The sequence below is a fragment of the Necator americanus genome, chromosome III (genome assembly GCF_031761385.1).
Source record: "Necator americanus strain Aroian chromosome III, whole genome shotgun sequence".
Taxonomy (NCBI): domain Eukaryota; kingdom Metazoa; phylum Nematoda; class Chromadorea; order Rhabditida; family Ancylostomatidae; genus Necator; species Necator americanus.
The window spans coordinates 33,690,180-33,716,464 of NC_087373.1; the positions used below are offsets into that span (position 1 = coordinate 33,690,180).

At 42.2% G+C, this 26,285-nt stretch overlaps 1 protein-coding gene across 3 annotated transcripts; it reads left to right on the forward strand.

Moving 5' to 3' along the window:
* Window positions 1-1,042: 1,042 nt before the first annotated feature.
* Window positions 1,043-13,043, forward strand: RB195_011821 (uncharacterized protein; the record flags this gene model as incomplete). 3 transcript variants are annotated; one of them, XM_064193402.1, is made up of 18 exons in its annotated part: window positions 1,043-1,144; window positions 1,261-1,345; window positions 2,052-2,126; window positions 2,247-2,363; window positions 2,441-2,583; window positions 3,323-3,442; window positions 3,514-3,609; window positions 3,761-3,831; window positions 4,825-4,987; window positions 5,087-5,176; window positions 6,137-6,164; window positions 6,461-6,513; window positions 7,999-8,139; window positions 8,204-8,277; window positions 8,929-9,076; window positions 12,194-12,257; window positions 12,334-12,479; window positions 12,957-13,043. In XM_064193402.1, the coding sequence occupies 18 exons, from the start codon at window positions 1,043-1,045 to the stop codon at window positions 13,041-13,043; spliced, it is 1,803 nt and encodes a 600-aa protein (XP_064050983.1). The 3 variants fall into 3 exon arrangements, with proteins under 3 accessions (XP_064050983.1, XP_064050984.1, XP_064050985.1); XM_064193400.1 differs by lacking the exons at window positions 6,137-6,164; window positions 6,461-6,513; window positions 7,999-8,139; ... (3 more) ...; window positions 12,334-12,479; window positions 12,957-13,043 and having other exon boundaries at window positions 5,087-5,188; XM_064193401.1 differs by lacking the exons at window positions 1,043-1,144; window positions 1,261-1,345; window positions 2,052-2,126; ... (6 more) ...; window positions 5,087-5,176; window positions 6,137-6,164 and adding an exon at window positions 6,212-6,221.
* Between the last annotated feature and the right edge of the window lie 13,242 nt (window positions 13,044-26,285).

Consider the following 26,285-nt stretch of genomic DNA (forward strand, 5'->3'; position numbering starts at 1 on the left):
GTTTTGTATATACAAAAAGGAATTAAAATAAGTAGAATTCAAATTTTCGTTTGTTTTAACTTCAGTACCTTCACGTTAATGACTAATGTTCCGGAAATTGTTGCATTTTGTGCAGAATCCACTTGAACATTGTTTCTTTTTCTTTTCTAATCAATTTCTCTGGTCTATATATCATCCAGTTTCGCAAGCTAATCTACATGTAAATATGCATTAAAGCAGTTTTTCACATACTAAAGCTGTATGCGGAAAATTCCTCCTTTTTTCCAGTAGGTGATGATTTTATGAAAATTCCACTATGAGCTTCTGACTTGCATTTTTGTACGTCCCCTCGTATGCCATAGAATGTTGCCTTATCGATTTTTTTGTTTATACCATGGTTACTTTCTTTAAAACTGAAAATGGCGCCACCACGTGTTTTTATTTATTTCACAAAAGCCGAAATCGTTATACACGCGTTTGCATTCGCGAAGTCAACCGTTCAAATTCCTACGTTCACGCACAAATGAAATTTTTCTTGCAAGATACGAGTCTAGATCAAAAGTCACTTACTGCTTACCAGTTTCAATAAGTTCGTCTCAATGAACACTAATTTCTGCTGCGACTTTGTTTACAAGGCATTAACAGTCCGGTCAATTGAAAGTCAAAATAAAAATCAAAAAGTAAGCTCGAAGTGAACCCAGTAACGGAACTCTTTCTAATGGAAATTTTCGTTCTTCATTTTGGAACTAGGCTCCGGACCCGATCTTAAAGGTAGTTAATCGGATTCGGAGACAATGTCTTGTTGTAGTGTTGCGGTTGCGTTAACACGAAACATCCACAGTTGTGTTGATTTACCGTACCCGTCGCGATCATTTGTGCATACAAACATGTGTGCAGACATTTTTGGAAGACTAAACATTTGCTGATTTTGATGAAAAAACCATTGTTGCAGTCTTCGAACCTATGTATAGGATGTTCAGCGGTACTCAAACCATGCTACGTAGCTCGTTGTAACTTGTCCTGTTATTTAAAAGCAATTTAACTCTCGAACTCACCAAAGATTATGGGTAACTCGTCTTGTTGTCTTCGGAGTAGTGATGCTGTGCCGAGAGACGAGAAAAACTACGCGTACGAAGGCCAATATACGCGGAGCAATCAGGTGGAGGTATGTGTGGTTCTTATCATCTTTTTGAAGGTAACTGTTTTGCTGTTTCTGCCTTGTTTTGGTCTGATTGCATAGATTTACTTATTTGTAGTCGGATAATAGGGGGACTATTTCAGTTTCAATATGTGAACCAGTCTTTTCCACGAGATGAGACGTCAACAAATTTTCTTCCACATATCAGCGAACGTGAAGTGCCTGAAGGTGAGCTTCTTTTAGGACTGCCTTTTGTTGTGCTTTTTTTTTCTACGTCATATTTGTTACACTATTTCATACTTGTCTAGCACATATTTACAATAATGATCAGCGAACTTATGCACGAAAATCTCTCACAATCGAGAATTTACTTTTACTGCTGTGGTCGTACCGATTAATTGCGCAAAATATTCGTATTGTCGCAGTTCTTTTCCATTTTATTACATGAATCCAGCATTTTCTGGGTATCTGGCGTTCCTCTGAATGTTGCAAGTGTGTTAGGAGAACTACAGTCATCAGAAAATTGTAGTCCTGGTAGTTGTCTTAATTTTCCCTTTTTCTTTCAATGTAAAATAGAAGCTAATGTTGATTTAGCTTCTATCATTTCTTAAAAGGTTAACATACAAACAGCCATAACGGCTTTCAAAGTTTGACCTCTATAGAAACGTCAGAAATTAGGAATTTATGCAATCGAACTGCTTCATAGAAGACGAAGTTTTAGTTAATTGGAGAATTTTTTTCGTTTAAATTTAAGATGGAATGGATGATAGTGACAACTTTGGAAGTTTGGTTTTCTTTTTTTTGGATAGAAGAAACGACAGTTTTCTAGAGTATTTTTTCTGGCAGCGCATGACGAATCATGCGTGGTTTGTGTTTGCGAAAAATATGGTCAAAAACACGACAGAGTGTAGATTTACTGAACTACTATTTTTAGTTGGAGAAGAAGATCCATCTACTCATCCCACTGCACGTCCGACCTTTATGGAACGAAGTAAAAGTGAAATGAAATGTAAGATTATCATATTTCATTCAGAAAAAGGATCTTGTTCGCGAGTTTTATTCCACATACTGTTTTTTGAAGCTTAATATTACTTATTAAGAGATGTGAGGCAGATAAAACTAACTTCAGTGAAAGATAATCGTCGATCTTGCTACATGCTGGATGCTGTGGCTGGGGGCGGCGGTTTTCCGGGTGTGTTGCCAAAAAGTCTCCGTAAATCAAGTAGTTGTAGCACAATTTATATGGGTAAGCAGTTAGTATTATTCGATTACAATTGATTTTTCATTCTTTTTCTGCTTTGCTGTTCAAGATATAGTATCTAGATGACTCCACGATTAGTCAACCGAATCTGAAGAATACGATCAAATGTATATCATTGGCGATATATTATCATATCGCTAATAGGAAAAATCGTTCACATGAACGGCTTATGGAAATATTTGAGGAGCGACTTCATCCAATCACTGTACGTTTCCTTTTCGGTAGTGCCATAGCTGCTCCATTTTGTGTTTACGTCTTATGTATTTCTTTTAAACTTTTAAATGACGTCTTCCGTTCATTTTGATTCATTATGCAACAATTATTCGCTGAATTTTGACAGTTTGTATTTCTAGTATGTAAAACTCCTGTCTGGAAATAGAATAAGTTAACGGTTGGTTAAAAACTTGAGGGCTATGATCTGAAACTACCATCTAGTGACTATTTTCTCGTGTATCTCATATCTGCAGTGTGTTCTAGTTAGAATTATTTGCAAGGGATAGGATATTCTAATTCTATCTTTAAAACTTGTTCGTTACGCTTTCCTACAAATACATTCCAACATTGACTGCTTTCACACCTGTTTTTGTTTTGAACACCTTTGTGATGAATGGGACACTTTTCAAAATCCTTTTCTTGCCCTTTCGTTAAGCAGAGTAGAAACAAGACGTAATTCAAGTGTAAACAGCGGTGCTTCGCGATGGATAGATACATTTTGCATCACTCTATGTGAGAGATAAGAGAGGCCGAAGGGAATCACGATGCTACAGAGTCCGATTTGTGAAATTAACTAAAATGTGGAAGTTGGAGTGATTGGCCTCATTCTTACATTCCAAAAAAGACTTCAGAAAATTTCATTTGATTTAGAACTTTGCAATCGTTTACCTTTTCTTGTTTGAATTTGAACAGAATGTTAAAACAGTGTAGAGAAAAAAAAAAAGATTCAGCGTGAGGCATTGCCACCTGAGCTAATGACAAAGGATCCAGATCACAGGCAAATTTACCGATTTGTTCGTACACTCTTCCATTCTGCTCAACTAACAGCCGAATGCGCCATAATAACATTGGTATGTGTTTATATTTTGTGGAATTGTAGTTGCCTATACAACTTCTCTCGCAAAATTTTCTGTCATTTCAGGTGTATATAGAACGTCTCTTGAATTACGCTGAAATGGATTTATGTCCTTCAAACTGGCGGAGAGTCGTATTAGGCGCTATTATGTTAGCATCCAAGGTGAGGAGTTTTGTTTGTTTCAACCGTCCCATTTCTAGGTTCAAAAGCGATTTTGAACAGTGTTCTTAAGCATTGTTAATGCAACATGGATTTAATAGAATTGTTAGAATTTGAATTGCATTATGGTGAATTCATATTAATAATGTTGTAGGTCTGGGATGATCAAGCTGTATGGAATGTTGACTACTGCCAAATCTTACGAGATACGAATGTAGATGATATGTAAGTGTTTTGTATTTGTTTGCATTTGCATAATCCCATATGTAGCATGTTCGTTTGATACCACTACTTTCCTTTCAACTTTACTTTCAAGAACAATGTGCGGAGCGAGGTACATTTCACATTATTTGTGCAAGAAACGGAGTTTTTTTTTAAACAAGAAATCTTAATGTTCAGCTAATTATTTTCAAAATTTCCTTTTCATTGGTATCTTTAAAAGCATCACCTCACGAACCTGGGGTGGCGCGGGTTTCAGATGGGTTATGCCTATACGGGTTGTAGATTATGGGGAAGAGGGTGATTCTATTTCTTCCTGATTGCCGTAAAAAAACGGATTCGAGCGTTCCCTGGGCACTATTTTCTACAACGAGTTCGATTGGAATTGGAGCGCGCCAGCCTTGTGCACGCGGCGCATCTTCCGGGCCTTTTTTTTAAGGACAATTAGGAAGAAATGGACGGAATCACCCTTTTCTCTCATAATTTACGACCCGTACAGGTATTACCCACTTGAAACTCGCACCACCCCAGATTCGTGGGGTGATGCCTTTAAGACAATTTCGGAAGCATTAGGACATTTACTATAGGGAGATTTTGTGTTCTCGTTGTATGTTGCTTTTTTTCTCCTTTTTTTTTTGTTACTCACTATCCTTTTTGTTTCGGACTTACTTAAAACAGAAGAAAAATAGACTTTCTAAAGTTCGAGCGTTTCACTATGGCAGTTTTCATTAGAAGTCCAACTTGCGGTAGGAGGCGGATTGCCATACACAAGCATTTTCGCCGTCGTTATACTTACTTCACAATGTTTTATACAAAACCCGGAATCTAGGAGGTTGTAAAGACATAAGTTAGGACATGCCAGTAGTGTTAAAGCCAGAATATTATTCTAATGCTTCTTTTGTTTGCTAACTGTATTTATGTGTAGGGTAAAGCACAAATTGAGTTAAGTTAACTAATGTTTGTGTTCATTTCCTCTCGCTTATTACGTCACGCGTTAAGGAACGAATTGGAGCGACGTTTTCTCGAGTGCCTTGACTTTAACATTGAAGTACCTTCATCCGTGTATGCAAAGTATTATTTCGATTTGCGGACCCTTGCCCTGGCAAATGACTTACAACTACCCCTTCAGCCGCTCTACAAGGAACGTGCAAAACGTTTAGAAGTGAGTTTCTTTCCAGACAAGAGAGTCATTTCACAACTTGGTTTCATATTGGCTTATTTTCGTGTAGAAATACGTTTCATTAACAACTTAATCGTTCAGGCAGTAAGCAGAGTATATGAAGATAAATTTCACAACTTCAAGCGAAGTTTCTCTGCAGAACGAATCCATAATGAAAGGAGGGCTCCTACCGTACTTTCATAAACATATGTTCTATTTTAATTTTAGTGGGTAATATTTTTGATTGTTGTTTCCAGATCCAGGTTTTATAGTCTATTTATTTCCTCATTGTTTGTTAGATGTGCATACTTTTTTTTCGAGCTGGTTCCGAATTCGCTCACTGTTGTATTCTGTTATGTTGAACTTTGTCTGTCATTCTACTTACTTAAGTTCTCTTTTTTATGTGTACTATTTTTGGATGCTGGTTAATTCACCCTATTGCGAAAGGCTTTTTTGCAAGTTATGTATCACTTTTACTTCCTTTCTAGGTTTCTTCCTAATTTTCTGTTTTTCGTGGACTTTAATGTCGCTAATACTAACAAATCATAATCATAGCGGGCGCCGGTGTAGTGTATTGGTAAGACAGCCATCACATGCGTGCCGTCTACTTCTGGACACCACTAAATACCAGCCGAATCTCTTATCCTTCCGGTGTCGATAAATTAATGCTAAGCTTGTCTGGGAGAATAAGGTCACTTACTAACTCGGCTTGTCCCGCAAGTCATTGTATAAACCGCATACACGTTCATGAACCAATAAGCGTGAATTGAAGCAGAACGCCTCTGCGTATCTCAAATGGATTGGTTATCGCGCCAAGCACTTTAGTATTTAGCACTTTAATTATGCGATGGTCTGTTGGCTCATGACTACGCATTTTTGACCTCATCGATGAAGAATGGTGGCAACGAAGTGTTGATAAGTTGTCTGATTGTCCAAATGCTTTGTAATGATCGGTGATGTAATCTGCGAAGAGATCGATTAATAAAGATTTCAAATAACATAGTCGTAGAACGTCTTAACGGTTTTGATTCACTTTTGTGCTTGTTCGCAGCATCGGATACTGTTTTAAGGAATAAACTACTGTTTGATTTCTAGAAAATGTTGGAAGAATTATGTCCTAGTAAAGAAGATGCATAAGAGAGAAGCTGTTAGCTTCTTTCAAGACTGATATCATTACAGCGTATGTTCAAACGCGTGTATAGTCGTTTCAGAACAACATGAAGCATAATGCTGTTGCGTAAGTGGCTGCAGTAGTGGCGAATGCAGCGGAGGATCGACGTGGGACCATCACGAACTGCAGCGGAGTGGTGCTAGAAAGGGTCACTTCCGGATACTAACCGCTGCGCTCCTCCGGGCCGCTTCGAACGTTGCCGCTTACGCAATTGCATCGCGCTTCATGTCGTTTTGACTCTACTATGGCTTACTTGGAGGAATTTGCGTAGAAGCCTTGGATTCCTGCTACTGATCTGTTTCCAGAAGGTCACGTTCCGGTGTCGCGTACTAGACTTCGCAGCACACACTTTCCGTATGTGAGTACAAGTATGCAGACATGATTTGTCGTTCTTTATCAAAATATTAGATCCAGAAATATGGCACATTTCCTATCAGATTAGATCAGAAGAGCTATCAAATTATTTTCCTTTTATGTGATCGGATGCAAAACCCTACATATGGTATAGTGGCGTCAAAGCGACATGAAAGGCAGTGCAGTTGCGGCCGCGCTCGAAGGGAGCGGCGAGCGGCAGTGATGAAGTGGTCCTCGCAGCCACCTTTGCAGCTGCACCGAGCTTCATGTCATTTTGACCCGACTATACTTCAACAAGTTGACTTGCAATTTGTGTAATGCAGAAGTTGATAGGTCAGAGATTTACGTTTTCCAGCCAAGCAATGTATGACGTCACTTTTGCTGGCTTCAAGTAACACTTTTGCAACAAAAAAAAAGCCATGCATCAAATACGACAGATGTTCGTTACTATAGTCGAGTCAAAACGACATGAATCTGTATGTAGTCGCGGTGTGTTTGCGTACGCGCTCGAAACGGCGCAGTGGAGGCAGCAGTTTTAACCGAGGTGGGAGCGTTGCGAGCTGCAGCGATGGGTACTGCCAGCAAGGGTTCTACCACGCTCATAGCCGCTGCGCTTCACGGGGAGAAGCCGCGTACGCAATAGCGCACGTGCCTCATGTCGTTTTGACCCCGTTTAGACCTGATATGAACAGAAAGAATCGAGGATCTAGCTGGATTTTCCATATCGTATCCAGTGATGCTAGTTTTTCGTGGCGTCTTCGTTCAGATGAGGCCCCTCTTGAGATACAGCAGAATATACAGCCCGCTAACTAGTCTTTCTGGGAAACCATAGGTATCCTTTCTTTTATAGCTATAATCGGGCCAAAACGACATGAAGCCACAGCGCAATTGTGTAAGCGACTGTGCGGTGAAGGGCGCGGTGGAAATAACAGTTGGAATCGAGGTGGGACCATCGAGGATCATAGCAGTGAACAGCGGTAGTAAGGGTTCTCATTCGATCCTAACCGCTACGCTCCTCCGCACCGCTTCGAGCGTACCCGCTTACGCAACTGCATCGTGCTTCATGTCGTCTTGACCCTACTATACATATATCAGTAGCAGACCTTGAGAAAAGAGTTAGAAACGTTTCGTTAGTGTCTTAAGATTGTCATATTATATATTGTCATATTTCATATTTGTAGTTGGGTCAAAACGACATGAAGCACGGACAGTCACGTAAGCAGCTGCGCGCTCGAAGCGGTGCGGTGGAGACAACGGTCGGAATCGAGGTGGGACCATGGTGAACTGCAGTGATGGGTGGCGGTAGCGATGACCGCGCCGCTTCGAGCGCGCAGACGCTCGCGTAACTGTGCGTGTTTCATGTCGTTTTGACCCAACCATATATGTTATATGTTGCTTTCCTATACGAACGTTTGTATTCCAACGCCTTCGAACTCTATCTGAGCCATATTTTGATATGCTGTCATAACTTTCATTCTTCTAGCTTCAGTTCACTCTCAAACTTGCCATAACGATGTGTGACCATAACCACCAAGGTGCAGGAGGCTGCCATCATGAGGCTACCGACTTTTATGACAATAACAGTGATGTTAAGCGGTACGACATGTATCAATATATTGACATGGAAAAGGTAGGAGTGGATGTCATACCAATTTTTTTTTCGACTCACACATCTTTTGAGAGCATTATTTCAGGTAACAGTATTAAATGAAAGCGTTGATGGTAGTGGAAAACTGGTGTTCAAAAACATGGAGAAGAGAATGGACAAGTTTGTGTTTTTTCACATAAATAATCTTGAAGAATAAAGGTTACAATACCACATACACTTTGTGGTGGATCAAACCAAATGGAAGAAATTCATCAATAGAAGTTCTGTTCAGTAACTGTTTGACGATTTTAGCATTGATACTCAAACGTGGATGTATTTTCCCAAAATCTCTAGTCTCTATCAGAATCTTTATTCCGTCGGTGGGGCCATCATATGGGAAAATGCGCCGAGGAAGAAGTGATGAGCATGTTCGAGTGCTAACAGAATCGCATTGCTTCCGCACGGAAGAATGTCGTTAACCAACGAGCAAGGGAATAAAAATTCTGGAACAGGGTATACTTCCGCTCCTACTTCCTTTCCTGTGCATCCCCACCAAGTTTTTTGTACCAGTGATGATAAAAACTCGAATATTTTTTTTTAAATCTTACCTCACTTACAATAGTGATAGTGCGCAATCACTACGTTAATAAAACAAGCGGTAAAATCTGTCCCACGAGAATTTTGGGTTTGAATTCGTACACAAGAAAAAGTCTGTACTGTGGTTCTGCTTCCGGTTCAATCTAAACGATGCATGTTGTGTTTCGTGCACCATATATTTTATCAAGGTTATAACAATACTCACATGTAGTGTATCTTAATTTCTTTTTTAAGGACCGAATTTGTGGAAAGCGACTGCGATGAAGAGCTGCTATTTAATATACCATTCTGTGGTCAAGTGCGTATTACTGGTATCGCTGTGATCGGTGATGAAGATTCTAGTCATCCAGCGAAAATTCGCCTGTTCAAGGACAGACCAGCCGTGGGTTTGCAGTACTTTTTTCCTTGTCCATTTTTTCAATTTGTAACGTTACTATAGTCGGGTCAAAACGACGTGAAGCTCAGTGCAATTGCGTAACCAACTGCGTTTGAAGCGGGATGGTGGACCTATCGGTTGGCACCAGGATGGTACTATCGCGAAAGGCAATAGTGAGGGTCTGAGCAAGGGTACCTTCACGATCCTAACCGCTTGCTCCACACATCGGTTCGACCGCACTCGTTTACGTAATTGCACCAGGGTTCATGTCATTTTGATCCGACTATACACCTCTAGAATTGTGCGAAGGCTTTGTTGTCTTGTCAAGGAGTAGCTACTTTTAAGACTGCGATGATCAGACCACTCGTTGAAAAATCTTATATTCACTTGAATACAAAAAGATGTCTCCCTATTCAACAATTTCATCATCTTTTCTACATTTCATCATACATTTCTACATTTTCTACATTCTTTTCTACATTTCTACATCACCTTTTCTTTTCCTACTCCAGAAAGTGGAACAAACCTCTGTCCGGTTATCCACGTACTATTGACAGAGAAGGTCGAGCGTTTTCTGTTGATTTGGCTTCTCCCCATTTCTTCTTATTCAGAGCTGACAGCATAGGTGCGAAAGTCGGAGACGGTGCTCGAACCCCCCTCACTTTTGGACGGTTGGCGAAGGGATCCCCTTCACGTGAGCTGCACCTTATGAGCTAGAACCGCTTCACCTGAGGAGGCTCTGGCTCTTCCCTATCGCGCTCAGGGCTGACAGCAAACTCTCTACGGTTCCGTCACGTTTTGATTTATGGTGCAATATAGCATAAACTAGTCCAACAATTTTTTGTAGTATTTCTTCGTAACAATGCTTTGTCTTCATGTGGGTGCACGAGAACGATTCATTTGAGAACTTGTGATCGTATACCATTGCGACTGATAGGTTGAAAGCGGCTCATCTCGAGTCTGAGGATCTCCACGAATAGTATGGGATGTAGTTCACGAAGATAAGTCATCCAGAAAAACGGTGCGGGGAACAGTTTTGTCGGACCTTTCTCTCCTCCTATTTTGCAACAGTTTGATTGTCTACTTCATAAAATTGAGACTTAAAAATAATCGCACTCATATTCGTAAACTATAGTACTGACCCGATCTATTGCTGGGGAGATCCCAACACCCTCAATCTCGTGGTATGCTGCCGTTAAAGGCAGCGTACTATTGAATTTTCTATGTTTGGATCTCACGTGAACAATATGGAGTTAGCGGTGTGAATTACAAGTACGAGCGTTGTCACGCTCAGTTGCTCCTAATCGGCTTGAAAAAAGGTAGGGAAAACAGTATTTGTTCCTACGAGGTACGTCGGACCTCGCAACCTTTGAACACGTGTCACGAAGGAACGGCCGAAAGTGAATGAGGTCTCCTCAGCAGCAGGAGCTAAGCCTGTCTTCCACGCCATTTTCAGGACGATTCGATTTCACCGAATCGTAGTCTACATCTAATCAAATACTTGTAACCTACATCTATTGTCCACGAGAGATGGGAACATCGATAATCTTATGATAGGCTGCTTCTAAGGAAGTGTCTGTTTAACACGCGACAATGGAGCGCAGAACGGAGACCGGAAATATTCCGTTGAGGCATGCATGTTACTTGATAGAAAATCTTCCCCGTTTTCTTGTGTTCAGTGCTCTGTTTTCCGAGATGACGACCGAAAACTCGAAAAAAAAATCACTAGTTTGCCTTTCCTGGTTTCTTCTTCATGTCTTGCTCCGCGATCGTCCCTTCACCCTTTAAGAAAGTCGAACCATTCTACTGTTTACACCAATGTTTACGGCAATGTTTTTGTAATTTTTTTCTCTGCATCTTGATGTACATGTTCTTTGATATGAACTTTTCTTATATCAAGACTCCAGCTTTTGCGACAAAACATAGCCGGATTTAACGCCTTACTTGTCCTTCTAACTTTTTTTTTTCGAAACGATAATTTGTGAAACATCTCATGCAACAATTGCTCGATCTCTCTTACAGTAATCAGCAACAATTTTACCTTGAGTAATCCAGTAGGAGGCGGGTGGGGCGCGGTCGGCAAGAAGTTCCGCTGTGGCTGCAAGATCGATCGGAGGCTCGAATCCGCCCTAGTGTCAACCAAGCGTTTTGCTATTCCGAGATCGATGAATTGGTATCAGACTTGTATGGGAGGATGAGAAAAACGTTGACTTGATTCATCGACTAGCCCTGTAAGGCTGCGCGCGCCTTAGACGGTTCTCAATGTCCTTTTTCAAAATATTTAAATGAATAGCGCTAGTTGATTTATCTCCATTGAACTTTGAGATTTAGGGCTACTGCAGTCCTTGTAGACAATTTATGCCATTATATACTCGAAGTCGACTTCCGGTGCAATTGCGTGGGCGGCTGCGGTCGAAATGGCGCGAGGAGATCCTCACTTATCCGTGCATTCTGATTAAAGCTAGCGAGGAACCTAACATAAACAGAACTATTGGCGGCACAACGCATCTAATTATTTTCGAATTTGCTCACTTTTCGAAAGACAGCAAATCAAGAAATTGACGATGTTGAGATCTCCCAACACCATTTCTGAAGACATTGAGCGTGTTCACGTTCATCTCTTTGTAATCGTCTTAAAAAACGGCGTGGGGAACCATCTTCCTGTGCAAATTTTCCAACGAGGCACCTCATAGCGCACCGGGCTTGCAAATGCGCCGCGTCTGCGAGCGATTAGAGAATAGTTAATGGGGTCCCCCGCCTCCCTCCCACCTCCTCAGCGAACTATCGAAGTAAAACCAATACATGGGCAATCTGCAGAACCGGCGCGTGTGTAAAAGTGATGTTAAAAGGTGTCTCGTAGGAAGATTAGTCCAAGACGTTTTTCCACGCTTTCTGTTAATCAATAGGGGAAATTGAGCATGGTCCCATTCACACTCGTGATCTGCACCCCTAATCCTATCTCTTCGTGAAAAAGTTTCAGAATTCTCCAACTTCGTGGTATGTTGTCTCTAAACCCCTTACCGTATTCTTTTTTCTCTTTCTTCCGTTTTTTCTTCATTCACCTCCCACAAGTGAAATAAGTCTAGTATTGTGTCTGTATGAGGACTGAATCGATTCATTCAGATGTGTTTCGATGATTGTGGTATAGAAGCTGACCAAGAAATTGACCTCAAACAGGACCCGAATGGTTGGTTCTATAACTTTGTTTATTGTTTAAAGAGGAACAAATTTAAGTAAATAGTCCACCAATAATGCAACTTTAGGTGTTGTCGATTATCCTTTAAAGGCGTCAAAATTTGGTACTCTTTCTCATCTTAGCATACACGTTCAGAAGAATTTCGGAGCTGATCTGACAAAGGTGTTCTACATTGGCCTACGAGGAGAGTATGAAGCCGATTTCAAGCAACGGGTGCGTTCTTTAAACCCCATGAATCTGAAGTGGTACGGATTTCAGGTAATTGCCGTAAAAAACGGCCCGGATGATACGGCTTCGGGTATTCTGGCGCGCTATTTTCTACAAGGAGTTCGATTAGAGCGCGCGAGCCTTGTGCACGCGCTGCATCTTCCGGGCTGTTTTTTACGGCAATTAGAAATAAATGGATGGAACCACCCCCTCCCCCTCTCCATAATCTACTATCCCATATACGAATACTCCACCTGAAATCCGTACCACCACAGATTCGTGGTATGCTGCCTTTAAAGAAAAAGAAAATTTAAGGTTTTTTTTCTTCACAGAGTGCATGTTGGATTAAGTATTCTAGCAGATTAAGCAAAAAAATAGTAGAAGCTAATTCCAGAGAAAAGCGTCACGTCAGAATTTATCCATTGAGCAATCAAGATGAAACAATTTTCGTACAGTATAATCGTTAAGAAATCGGATTTCCAGGTTGCTATCGCCACTTATGAGAGCCGACCAATGTTGAAAGACCATAAAGGCGAGATTCCTGACTCCATTAGGCATTCACTTTTCTAAAGTACCTTTTTTTTCCTCTTTCTAACCTTATGTTAATACTTGTAGTAGAAGTTTCTTGAAAAGCACAGTAACGAGAAACTTTCTGAAGCGAAACGTAACGTAAATATGTACGTTTTTCGAAATTCTGTGTTATTCAACAAGCTTTTTCTTTCAAAATTAATTTGCCATCTTTCTTACAATCTCCAGACGCCTTATATCTCTGAATTGGTAAGCAAAATATAGTTATATTCGATCTTGTTCAAGAATTCTCTGTATTTTTGGATGTTCATCCTAATATTGGTAGAACATGAAATTTGTGGAATACGGTATCGATGATTGTGTCCTCAGCTGTTTTGGGCCATCAGTGATTTGTATTTGTGGCAAACGATGGTTATTATGAAGAACTTATTATTAGGTAGATGCAGTTCTTTGTTTTTTTTTTTTCGCAGAGATAAATTATGACATTTAAACAAGCGGGTTTTGTGGATTTTTAGTAATTTGATTATATCTGAGTAGTTTTCTTGGACTTCGTAAGATGTGTGTAGTAGTGGAGTTACCATTTTAATGTGAATTACTCAAAGATAAAACACTCAAATATAATTCTCCAACATACTTGAGCAATTGAAAATCACGACAAAAAAAATTGCTTACTTATTCAATCTTCTCTGTCCGAGAATTCCAGAAATCTGTTTATAAAACTTTCGAAAACAAATTTTGATTAAAAAAAATAAATAATGTTCCCAAATACACTCCAAAGTTTCTTCTTTTTTTTGCGTTACCATATCTGAAAATTATGGTATTGGTGGTATTTTTCCTAGTAATTGTACCAAAAGTCGTAAAAGTAGTTAGTTGGTGCTCATTGCTCATGTTCATACAACTTATGTTTACCGAACAGAGTCCCACTCTTAAGTGACGCGTCATTTATTGATGTACTGCTTAACAATGCAGCTAGAATCCATCTAGAAAATGAACACTAAAGAAGATTCAAGCTGTGACGTAAACCTGCTATAGGCGAACAACAAAAGAAAAAAGTTGCTGTAAAACTGAGTCCCACGGTCGATAGGGCATGTTGCAGTTTAAATGCAGCTTTCGGGGGAAAATTTCGATGTTAAGATTTCTCCACTATTGAGCAGGACGCAGGTTATAGTTGTTCACAGGTATTGCACTTAAAGGCAGCATACCGTAAAAGTAAGATGTTGGTTAAAAAAATGGAGTTAGGAGTGTAGATCGAGTATGTGCTTGATGACGCTCAATTCTACCTAATCGTCCTGAAAAACGGTATGGGAAACGGCGTTCACGTTCAAATCTTCCGACGAGGCAACTTACAACGTCCCATCTCCGCACATGCGTCGCGTCTGCTTGAATAAGTTGCTGAAAAGCAGTTTTCGCAGCAAGCTTTTGCAAACAAAACGAATGAATAGGCTACTGAGGGAAGTGCGTTGAAATATGCCTGGTAGGAAAACTTGAACATGAGAGTCCTCTCCCACATCGTATTCAGAGCGATAAGGGAAATGTGCTTGATCACACTCATACTTGTGATCTGCACCCTTAATCCTATCCTTTCGCGGAGAAATCCAACATCGTCAACTCCGTTTTATGCTGACTTTGAAAATGCGTAAAATCTCCCACAAGTTTGGGAACATGGGTCATCAGGAGCATTTAGCACCATCAGTATGCACGTCTTCTGTAAAAACAACACGACACGGTGACGTGTACCTCCTCGCATAATGAGGATGCATTCTAGAGAGATAAAATCTTTTGTTAACGTTTTGGTAATTTGCTTAGAGGCGGCTTATCACGAAATTGGCGATATTGAAATGTCTTCGCGAATAGATAAATATAGGTGATATATACGTGGTAGATATAGGTGCGAACTCAATCAGTAATCGCGCTCTCTTTTCTCTAGTAATCCTGAAAGAATGTGAGGAAGCATGGTCCCGACCCCTCAACGATGCAACTTTTCACGCGTTAGAACGCGGGCAGCTCCGTCATTGTCCGAGGTCCGCAATCCTACTCATAAAGTGTACAGTGTTGATCAGTTCTTACTTCTATGTGCCTACTCGTACGACTTTAATTCAGAACCGCTAAAGATTTATGAACGCGCAAGGAGCCTTAGCAATCCAGCAATCCAGTTAATACAAACAGGAATGAGAATGAAAATAAGTGAATGAATAAGCGCGGAAACTGCCCCATTCGTACAATCGTGGAGGAGTTTCGGATTGTCCTAGTTTTATTGCCCGTAATAAGTTGCGTTGTCAGAGATACGGGACCACACAAGGCTGTTTAAAGTCTGAGGTGGTACGGATCTGATGTGGTACGGATTTCAGGTGGAGTATTCGTATACGGGATCATAGATTATGGAGAAAAGGGTGGTCCCGTTCATTTCTTCCTAATTGCCGTAAAAAAACGGCCCGGAAGATGCAGCGCGTGCACAAGGCTCGCGCGCTCTAATCGAACTCCTTGTAGAAAATAGCGCGCCAGAATACCCGAAACCGTATCATCCGGGCCGTTTTTTACGGCAATTACCTGAAATCCGTACCACTTCAGATTCATGGGGTTTAAAGAACGCACCCGTTGCTTGAAATCGGCTTCATACTCTCCTCGTAGGCCAATGTAGAACACCTTTGTCAGATCACCTCCGAAATTCTTCTGTACGTGTATGCTAAGATGAGAAAGAGTACCAAATTTCGACGCCTTTAAAGGATAATCGACAACACCTAAAGTTGCATTATTGGTGGACTATTTACTTAAATTTGTTCCTCTTCGTACAATCGTGGAGGAGTTTCGGATTGTCCTAGTTTTAGTGCCCGTAATAAGTTGCGTTGTCAGAGATACGGGACCACACAAGGCTGTTTAAAGTCTGAGGTGGTACGGATCTGATGTGGTACGGATTTCAGGTGGAGTATTCGTATACGGGATCATAGATTATGGAGAAAAGGGTGGTCCCGTTCATTTCTTCCTAATTGCCGTAAAAAAACGGCCCGGAAAATAGGGCTTCGAGCGTTCCGGCGCGCTATTTTCTACAACGAGTTCGATTGGAGCGCGCCAGCCGTGTGCACACGTCGCGTCTTCCGGTCCGTTTTCTCCGCCAATTTCAAGAAATGGACGGAATCACCCACCTCTCCATAATCTACTATGCCGAATAGGAATACTCCACCTGAAATCCGTACCACCTCAGATTCGTGGAGTGATGCCTTTGACACGCCTCTTTCAGGATTAGAAGGAGCAGTAGTGTGTCAACGCGCTCATATTTGTGAATTACACTCTTACCCCTGTCTTTTAGAGACCCCTGCGTCGCCAATTTCGTAATACACTGCATTTAAAGAAAGCGTTTGCGGAAACTCCAAATCTGTGAGGAAGCGCAAATTATTTTCTCATTTTTGGCTTTCGCAGCCCTTATGCAGACTGATACTTTTGGGTGCTTCTGATGTAGCAACTCTTTTATTTTTAAGTGCATTTTCACCGTTACAAAATCCAGGAATGATATTTGTGAATTACATTCCGGCTCTGATCTGCTGATGAAAAGATTCCAACCTCGAGAATTTTTCAGAAGCCTACCTTTAACTCAATAGGTCTCTTATAATGTGAATTCTAGTATTCAGTGTACTTAAAGAAAGTGATGAGCACTCTTCAGTGAGGAGTTCATCTTGCTTGAATTGGGTCAACATCGATTGTTTCCAAAATTGAAAGATGTTTCACCTTTCAAAAACAATACAGCTAGTACGAGGCGGTACGAATGGCCTAATGTTGTAACATGGCAATTATTTCTGGAGTCCCACCCAACTTTTACCAACTCGTGGAGCTCATAAGGAGTGATTCTGATGTTGGGGAATCTTTCACATTTTAAAAAATTTGCCATTCTATTCAACAATGTCTGTTGAAAAGCTAGCCGTAAGTTGACATAATCGAACGGCAGCCTTTCCGTTAAAAATGATTTGATGTGTTCGATTAATCACTTGCAGTGAAAACAGTACACAGATGATGTTTGTACAGTCATCGTCGAACGCACTGTGTCGACCGAGACATTACGTCATCAGCGGAGGCGAGCACTGCCCGCCTTCGACGGTCGATGCGGCGGTACCTGATGAGCGGACGATGGTAAAAAAGAAGGGTTTTGGTACGACTGTGATTGGGAAATAGTCGTAATCTTGCACAAATGCACGGACAGAAGGAGGAAATATTATAGGAAAAGAAAAAAAAAAGAGCTCCGCGGTCTCATAGCCTACCGAAGAACCGGTGGAAGTGGGCCATGGTAACAGAAATATTCAACACCACACACTGTTGCAAAATTCATTCAAGTATTACTTTGAGTACAGAAACTTCATTGTTTTGCAACAGTGTATGTAGTCAGTCATGATGAATCTTTTTCGAAACCTTGCCGTGCCTTGCTTCTATCGGTTGATCGATAATCATTGATACTACAGAGCTCTTTTTTGCCTCCTTTGTTGTAATTTGTCCTTTTTATTTAGTATCTTGTGCTCCTGCAATTACTGCTTGGTTTATATTCATCATCTTGAAGAATGCTTTTGACACATATGAGACGGAAGTGGCCATAGAGAACATTGGAGAAACAAGTTGACCCATTTCACTGAAGATACATATCTCGTGACTTGTATAGCAGCTTCTTGACTTGAATTTCCTTATTTTCCAGTAACGAGATAAAGAGAAGAGCCCGAAATGGCGGTGCAATTATACCCATAATATAGTAGGGTCAAAACGACATGAAGCACAGTGCAGTTGCAGAAGCGGTTGCGCTCGAAGTGGTGTGGTGGAGCGTAGTATCAGAATCGAGTGAGAACATCTGCTGCCACCTTTCATTGCTGCAGTTCGCGATGGCCCCACCTCGATTCCAACCGTTATCTCCACCGCGCTGCTTCCAGCGCTTACGCACCTGCACCGTGGTTGATGTCGTTTTGACCCGACTACACACAATTTTTGAGGGTAGGAGCCCTAAGGTCCTTCAGAGGAAGCATCTCCTTCGAACAGCAATTTTTGTCACTCTCGAGAATGTAATGGAAAAGTACTAGGGTGGTAACTAATTTCTGCTACATTGCAACGTTTCATTTGCAAACTCACATTTAGTTATCATTCATTGACGTACCTTCCATCGGTATCGACGACACGTTGTCAACGTGAGGGCAGTCTATAGAGTCCCTCTTTAATAAGTCCGAGAACTTGCGATCAAAGAATGACTGAAAGTCCATTTTGAGCTCTTTTGAGCTATCAACGAAGTGGCATCCTTGCAGGTGATGAGCCAGAGATCGGAACAAGTAGTAGGCAGACGGGACAATGTCCGGACCGTATGGTAGATTGGAAAGGTTGATTTAGATGAAGCTGTTTCATCTGAGTCAACTTCGTGGTGTATGGACAACGTGGTCATGCAAGAAGCCATCCCTTGTCATTCAAAAAGAAGACTTTTTTGTATTCCTCTAAGCTTTGCAGCTATCCGCTGCTCGTAGTACTTCTCAGCACTGATGGCAGAATCATTTAATGACTCCTTTAACCTTTGATTCCACCTGCAATACAACATGATTCCCTTGGACCCCAGTCAAGGAAGACTTGAGATTTGTCGTTGGGACTCCCTTCTCTTCTAGAGGAAGAGTACCGCCAGAAGCAGGTATCAAGAGGGAGCGTTAGTGATAGAATATATTAGAGCACTTAATATAGATGAGTAAGCTATAAAATTGGGCTAACAGTTCAACTAAGTAAATTACGAGAGCGAAATCTCTAAAGAGTAACAGAAATTAGTTGCCAACCTAATATTGAAGGCAGCATACCACGAATCTGGGGTGGTACGGATTTCAGGTGGAATATCCGTATACGGGGTCGTAGATTATGGAGACCGGGGTGGTTGCGCTCATCTCTCCTTGAATCACTGCAAGCAGCCGACCCCTGAATGCTGTTTTGTGCGATACCTTCTATTGCAGCGCGCCACCCTTGCACGTGTAGCGTCCCCTACTGGCTATCGGGGCAGTCCGAATTGGTTTTCGACGAATTACAGGGCGGAGGCGGCGCAAGGGGTGGAGCGTTGCAGTAAATGGCGTCGTACAAAACAGGACAAACTGGAGGCGGCTGTTTGCATTGATGCAGGAAGATATGAGCGGAACTACCCCCGTCTTCATAATCTAAGACACCGTATACGGATACTCTACCTGAAATCCGCACCACCTCAGATTTGTGGTATGCTGCCTTTAATTAGGTAACATTGCAGTCAAAGCGGAAGGTCGACACCTACAGCTGATCAACGTATCGCTGATAACATCATTCCCACAGCAGCAATTACCGGCAGGTTGGACGAAGACTGGACGAATTTGACATAAAGTGTGGAAAGATCTGCGTTGAGCTTGCAAGCTAGTGCGTTCAGGTTTTTGAAGAAGAACAAGCGCCTTTAAGAGTATGTAGGCCAATGGGTAATACTAAGACTTCTTAGTACTACCCATTGGCCATACTCTTAAAGGTTGCTTCATTGACATAGCGTAGCATTTTAAACACTCTCTCAGAGAAAGAGTTTGTTTAAAATCCTAATCTACGTCAACCACCAAAATTCCGGGAAGCTGGCAGATTTGCCAAAAAAAAAGTGAAACGTGAGTTCGGCACATGACGTGTTTCAAAGACAAGACGCCAAACAAAAACAAAGAATGGCTGAATTTCACTAGATATATAGTAGGATCAAAACGACATAAGCATGGACACTTGCTTAAGCGGCTGCACTCGAAACGGCGCAGTGTAGCGTAGCGGTTGGGATCGTGTAAGGATCCTCGTTCCCGCCACCCATCTCTGCAGTTAACCATGGCCCCCTCAATTCCAACCGCTGCCTCTACCGCACCGCTTCGAGCCGCTTACGCAGCTGTCTGTGCTTCATGTCGTTTTGACCAGAGTGTAGTCCGGTCACAGCGCCCTGAAGGTTGGTACAATTGCGTAAGTGGTTCGAAGCGGTGGAGTGTGACGATTGTGGGGAGAGGGGACCCTCACAAGCTCCATTCAACGCTGAATTCTGAGGTGGCTGTTCCCAACTCTATCCCAACTGCTGGTTTCGCTGTTTCGAGTGCACCTGCTTGTGCAACAACACCGAGCTTCAGGTTCTTTTGACCCAGCTATAGAGTACCCACAACAGGAGCACCTCCGACCGAACGAACAGATTTCTTCACGAATTCGTTCAATGAAAATTGACGTGAATAGGTCCTTTATGTTGATGAGGCGTGCGGAAACGAGAAAATACGAAAACTCGAGAAATATGTTTCAGATGAGGATAAGAATAGTACAAGAAAACAATAACTTCATTTATTTCCCAATGAATAGGAAATAAAAACCTTGCTATTGCTTCAACTTTACGATTTACTGGACAGCATGACTGTAGCCCCATTTGGATGCATTTATTCCGTAAACATCAAAGTTCGATTAGGATCGATACGCACTCATTGGTTCACGTGAATGAAAGTGAATGTTTTCATGGCAGCAACTCTGGATCTTACTTTTGTAAGAAGATCTCTAGTTCTTTAAAGGTGTACAAGTATCATCAGAACGCGTATAAGGAGATCTTTATAATCACTTTGTCGTTTAATTCAGCAATTCCTTAAATTTTACCCAATTTATGACCACACCACAAGTAAAGCAAGAAAATGGGATTTGTACACATTTCACGAATGCCTGCAAGTACTGGCGACGACACCAAAAGGTGGTATTGCAGGGTCAAAACAACATACCGTAGTGCGTAACCTAGCGGTTGGGATCGAGGTAGGACCATGGCGAACTGCAGCGATGAGTGTCGCTAGCAAAGGTCGTCCCCTCGATCCTGACCGCTACGCTCCACCGTATCGCTTCGAGCGCAGCCGCGTGGATCGAACTTGATTTCGTTTTGACCTTACTATATATTACGTAAATTACCATTAATACATATTAACTAGATAGATGCGCAGTTCTGTGGTCGTTTCAAGTCTGTTACGATAGTTTTTTTTTGTAGTCACAGCCCGCTATCTATCAAAAACAAAAAATCGTCAAAAATCCAGAACCTATATTGAAGGTAAGCCTCATCCGGTGTTTTGAAGTGACAATCTCTTTGAATTTTGAACTGTAAGATGATATTTTGGTTTTTTTTGGAATGGAGTAAAGTTTATGCGTCCGGATACAACTTAATCTCCTGTCACCGTTTATCATCGCAAGGACATTATCCTTTAAGAAGATATTGGCGTATTCGAAGAGGCAGTTGATAGTAGACATGTGATGCAAACATATAAAAAGAATGAGTTTTGTTGCCCTTAACATCTAATCAATTTCGATTTTGTATAGCATATGTATGTTCCGCTGTTACAAAGTTGCTTCAGAATTCTTAGTTTAGACATTAAACGAAAATCCCCAGGAAATTCTTTCACATGCAGCCAGTTCATATTACTACATGCTAATCAGTCATATCTCTGAGAGTCCTCAACGGTTTATCAAAGAAGAAAGTGTTTAACAGAATATTTAGTTGTCAAAAACGATTCTGAATATTTTTGTGCATCCACTGCCCGGGTTTTCCAAGCTACCTATAGTTGGGTCAAAACGATCTGATGCCTACTGCAGTTAGGTAAGCGGTTGCGCTTGAAGCGGGACCTTCGTTTGCAGCAGTCGGACTGCGGATATGAATAAGGTCCCACGTCGATCGCAACCGCTATTTCGGCTGCGCCAAACGGGAGCGCAGGCGCTTATCCAGATGAGCTCCGCTTCAGGTCGTATTGACAATACTATGATTATCTAACTATAAAAGGGCTAAAACAAAATGAAGCACGGTGCAGTTGCGTAAGCAGCTGCATTCGAAACGGTGTGGTGAATGTAGCGGTTAGGATCGACGTGGGACCATCGTGAATGGCAGCGATGAGTGGTGCCAGCACGGGTTTGATTTCGATCCCAGTCGCTATCTCCACCGCGCCGCTTCGAGCGCAGCCGCTCAACAACTGTACCATGTTTCATGTCATTTTATCCAAATTATATGAATGTTTTACCTTCACCTAGTGGAGCCGGGCTGTACTATTCTAGATTTCTTTTTCTTAGGGAAAATAACACCATTTGTTGACAGTTATATACATATCTACGTTAGATGATGTGATTTCAAAACGAAAATCACTTCTTGAACAATTCAACCGTGTAGGAAGTAATTGGAAAATGTGCAATGTTGTAGAGGAATGGTGTAGAGGATGGCTGGTCAAGAAGGGCACGGAATGTTCTTCTGCAGCGATTTCGAAGTTGAGATAGTACGGAAGCCCCAGGGAGACCATGGACGTGGGGTTGTAGATTCCTGAGACCGGCGTGGCTCCGCTCAACTTACTTTAATCCTCATTTAAAAAAAAACGACGTGGAAGAGGGCGTTCTTCCCTACGAAGTTAGTGCCACCCTTGCGCACGCGCTGCATCCACAAGCGAGCGGCCGAAAACTGATGAGGTCTCCTCAGCAGCCTATTCAAGTAAAACCAATGAATAGGCTGCTGAGGGGAACGGAGCGTGCGCAAAAGGACGTGTTCTCTCTTAGGAACAAACGGTGGTCCAACGACGTTTTTTTGCGATGATTAAGGGAAGCTGAGCCACGCTGATTTCCGTAATCTACAACCCGATCTCTACGGTTTTCCTGCTGTCTCCGTAGTACGTAAATTCCGTGGCACACTGCCTGTAAGTGAAATTTAACTGACTGGTTCAATCTAAAGGAAATTACAACATTGTTTTAACTTCTAATCCCATTAAAAAAGAAAAACGAAATGACTACCGGGATTTTGACCTCAGAGTCATATGTGGGTTAGATCTGCTTTTGCGTGCTGTTCCCGAGTAGCGGCAAAAGATACTTCCAGAGGCACTCGAACTTCATCTTGAGACATGAACATGGGATTTTTGAACATTACGCACTCATATTTCACGTAAGCGAATTGTCCCGGCGGTTTCGAGCTGAGTCGCCGTAGGTCCTGAACAGCGGGAGCCACTTTGCCCGTTGGTGGTCCGTGACACGATTTCCAGTACATATATATTTGCCTATCGTTTGTGTGGTACTAGATCTTCCCTTTTATCTATCTCTTTGCATTTGTTGCAAGATATAAGTTTCACTTACAGTTATATGTCCCATTTCTATCGTTAATTAGTAGTAAGGTGTCCCTAGTATTATTTGTTCTTTTAATTTAACCGGAAACCTGTGTATCTTACATTTTTTTTAACTTACAACCCAGCTTTGCTTCTACATATGCATCTACTTCCAATTATTAGACTGTACCACTTATTTTATACAGGTTTCCCTTAATTTCTTGGGAACCATCGTTTTTGTCATTCCTGGCCGCCCATCTCTCCGGCTGTCTGATGATGTTTCCGGATGGCATGAAGATGTACAGTTCGCCTATATGGGAAATTTTTGTTCATACCCAAAACAAAAGATAACTAAAAGAACCTGATTCCTCGTTTTATCGGAAATAAGTTGGTTTCAAGTTAAAAAAAAAACTGAACTTAATTAAACAAGTTTTATGGATAAGTCCAGGTGAACAAGAACTTGAAAAGGTTGAAATTAGAAATGGCGTAAAATTGTGTAAATAGAATAGAATATCTATAGAATTATTTCCTTAGGCGAGATACCCTAGATGCCTGAATTACTTAGTACTGTCCTGTGTATACTAGTAATGACTGAATATTTAACCACGTTAACTTCGAATTAAGAGGTTTTTTCGCACTTATTGACTTAAATATTACTTTAGTGCACATTACCTATTTATACGAGTGGTGGTTTCTTATTACTTGAAGAACTCAAAAGTAGATCGATGAAGTAGATCGTACGACTGTAGTCAACTCAAAACGACCTAATCTATTGCGCAATGTCGCGTGGATAAAGTCGGGTTGAAACGACATGAACCCCGGTGCAGCTAAGCGAGCGGCTGCGTTCGCGCGGTAGAGTTAGCGGCTGGGATTGACGCGAGATCATCGCGTACTACAGCGACGAGTGGTGCTAGCAAGCATCAGTCTTGGATCCTAACCGCTGCGCTCCGCCGCTTCGAACGTAGCTGCTTAGACGCAACTGCTGCGAGCTCCAGGTCCTTCTGACCCGATTATAGTCACGCACAAAGGAATGCGGTCTTCACGTAATGACTGTGAGTGTATCATTGCAGCACAACTAGCGGCTAACAATCAGTGCTGGGCTGAGTCAAGCTGAGGGTGCCACCGTGAGGCTGAGAATGCAACAGCTACATGTTGTACCATAAGCAAAGTCATACGTACATGACAGAACTGCATGTATGTATAGTGGCGTCAAAATTACATGAAGCGCGGAACGGAGTTGCGGCTGCGCTGGAAACGGCGCGGTGGAGCGTAACGGTTACGATCGCTGCAGTTCGCGATGGTCCCATGACGATTCCAACAGCTATTTCCAACACGTCGCTTCGAGCGCAGCCGCAGACGCAACTTCACCATGCTTCATGTCCTTTTGATTTGACTATAGGCACGAATAAGTTCCAAACGAATTCATACTCATGAGTTTAGAAGTCGTTTGAACGCTTTCTCATAGTTTTGACTTTCTTCCCAACACTTATTTTGCTTAAACATGAGGAATCGCTAGGATATTGTTAACGTATAGTATAGAATCAAAACGACATAAAGCGCGTACGGAATTGCGTACGCAGCTTCTCTCGAGGCGCCTCGGTGGAGCGTAGCGGCCAGGAGTGTGGTGAAACCCTTACTGGCACCACCCATCGCTGCAGCTTGCGACGGTCCCAACTCGGTCCCAACTGCTTTCTCCACTGCTCCGAGCGCGTACGCAAATACACCGCAACTACACTCGTGATTCATGTCGTTTTGACCCGACTATGGCTTTTCCCGCGCCACAGTCGCAATAACACCTCGGAGCTGTGAAAAAAAGTTGAGAAGAGGCTCGACACTATCTATAGATTCTTAAATGATTAGGATTTTTAGGTGATGAGGTTTTTGAAGACTCACCTCGACTAGTTTTCTATCCCCAGTTGTTACCGATTAAAGACAGAGACGTCACTTCGGTTCGGTTTCGGTACTTTTGAGAAAAAAAATCACATCAGCTAGAGATGCTTACCGTAATGAAATATAGGAAAGGACCTAGAAATCCTAAAAACTGCTTACAATGAATTGGATCATAGGATTAAATGTTTGGCGTTGATCAGTCCCTCTAGGATGCGGCCACCAACCGTTCAACTCGTTTGAGGTGAGTGTTAAGCGGGGGCGAACCGATGTATGAGGTTGCTTTTATCCTCCAAGATACGTCTAGTACCAACTTATCGATCCGGAATGTATGAACAGCTCAGCTGGTCCGAAGCGGTTCCGAAGCACCGACCGTACGGTCGCGACCGAACCTCAACCGATGCACGTCATCAACCAGTATAATAGATTCTGCCCTTGCATACTAGCTGTTGACGCGGAAACAACTCGAATTACTAGGCGCTGAATTATTAATATTAAAAAAAGTTTGAATTATTTTAAAATTTCCACTTTTCCCCACTCAAACAAAGTGATTGGCCACTAACGACTGAGGGTCGCGCGCGGCATTTCTTACCTTGTGTTATCGATAAGATAACAATGGACTGTACCAGTGGGTAAGATAACAATGTAATGGAGTTGTAAATGGAACTCCTATACGTACGGTCCCCTGGGACGGGTCCCCGAAGATTTCCGGGACATCTCACTCATATTTTACGGATGAACTGGTCGCAAAGATGTAGAGTGTGGCAAAATCTCATGTGCATACATAGGAGGCATGAAATCTGTGCTGATGCGACGTCTATCCTTCATTTTACTCGCACTATACTCCGCTAGTAATTTTCTGTCGGTCCCTACCAACCGTGAAACATCGCTGCAAGTCCCTCGATTCGCAACGGACACTGCAGCGTCGACGGCTCAAAGGATGATTGGACGCGCTCTGCGTCTCTGCTGCGTGGTGCTTTGCGGTCCCGTCACTCACTCGTCATGCATGCACTCTCGACAGCGTTCTACGTACCGCACACTGCTTGCCGCCCATGGTCTCTGATCGTGTGGTCGTGCGTGCTGTTCGCTGACCACCGACAAAAACGAGAAATTGGCAGCCGCCCGTCCGCTCTCTCTCTATACATCAAGTGCTGTGGGGTACACTGCAATGCGGACGGGCCGGCCGCTGACAAACAGAGGCGCGACAGGCGTCTGCCCGCCGCACACACACACTCTCAGCATTATGGTATTATGGTAGTTGGTCGCACACTTAACTTGATCGCCGCGTGACCTTCATGCGCCGCGCCAACCGTCGTTTTTGTAGCAGTCATCACAGCTA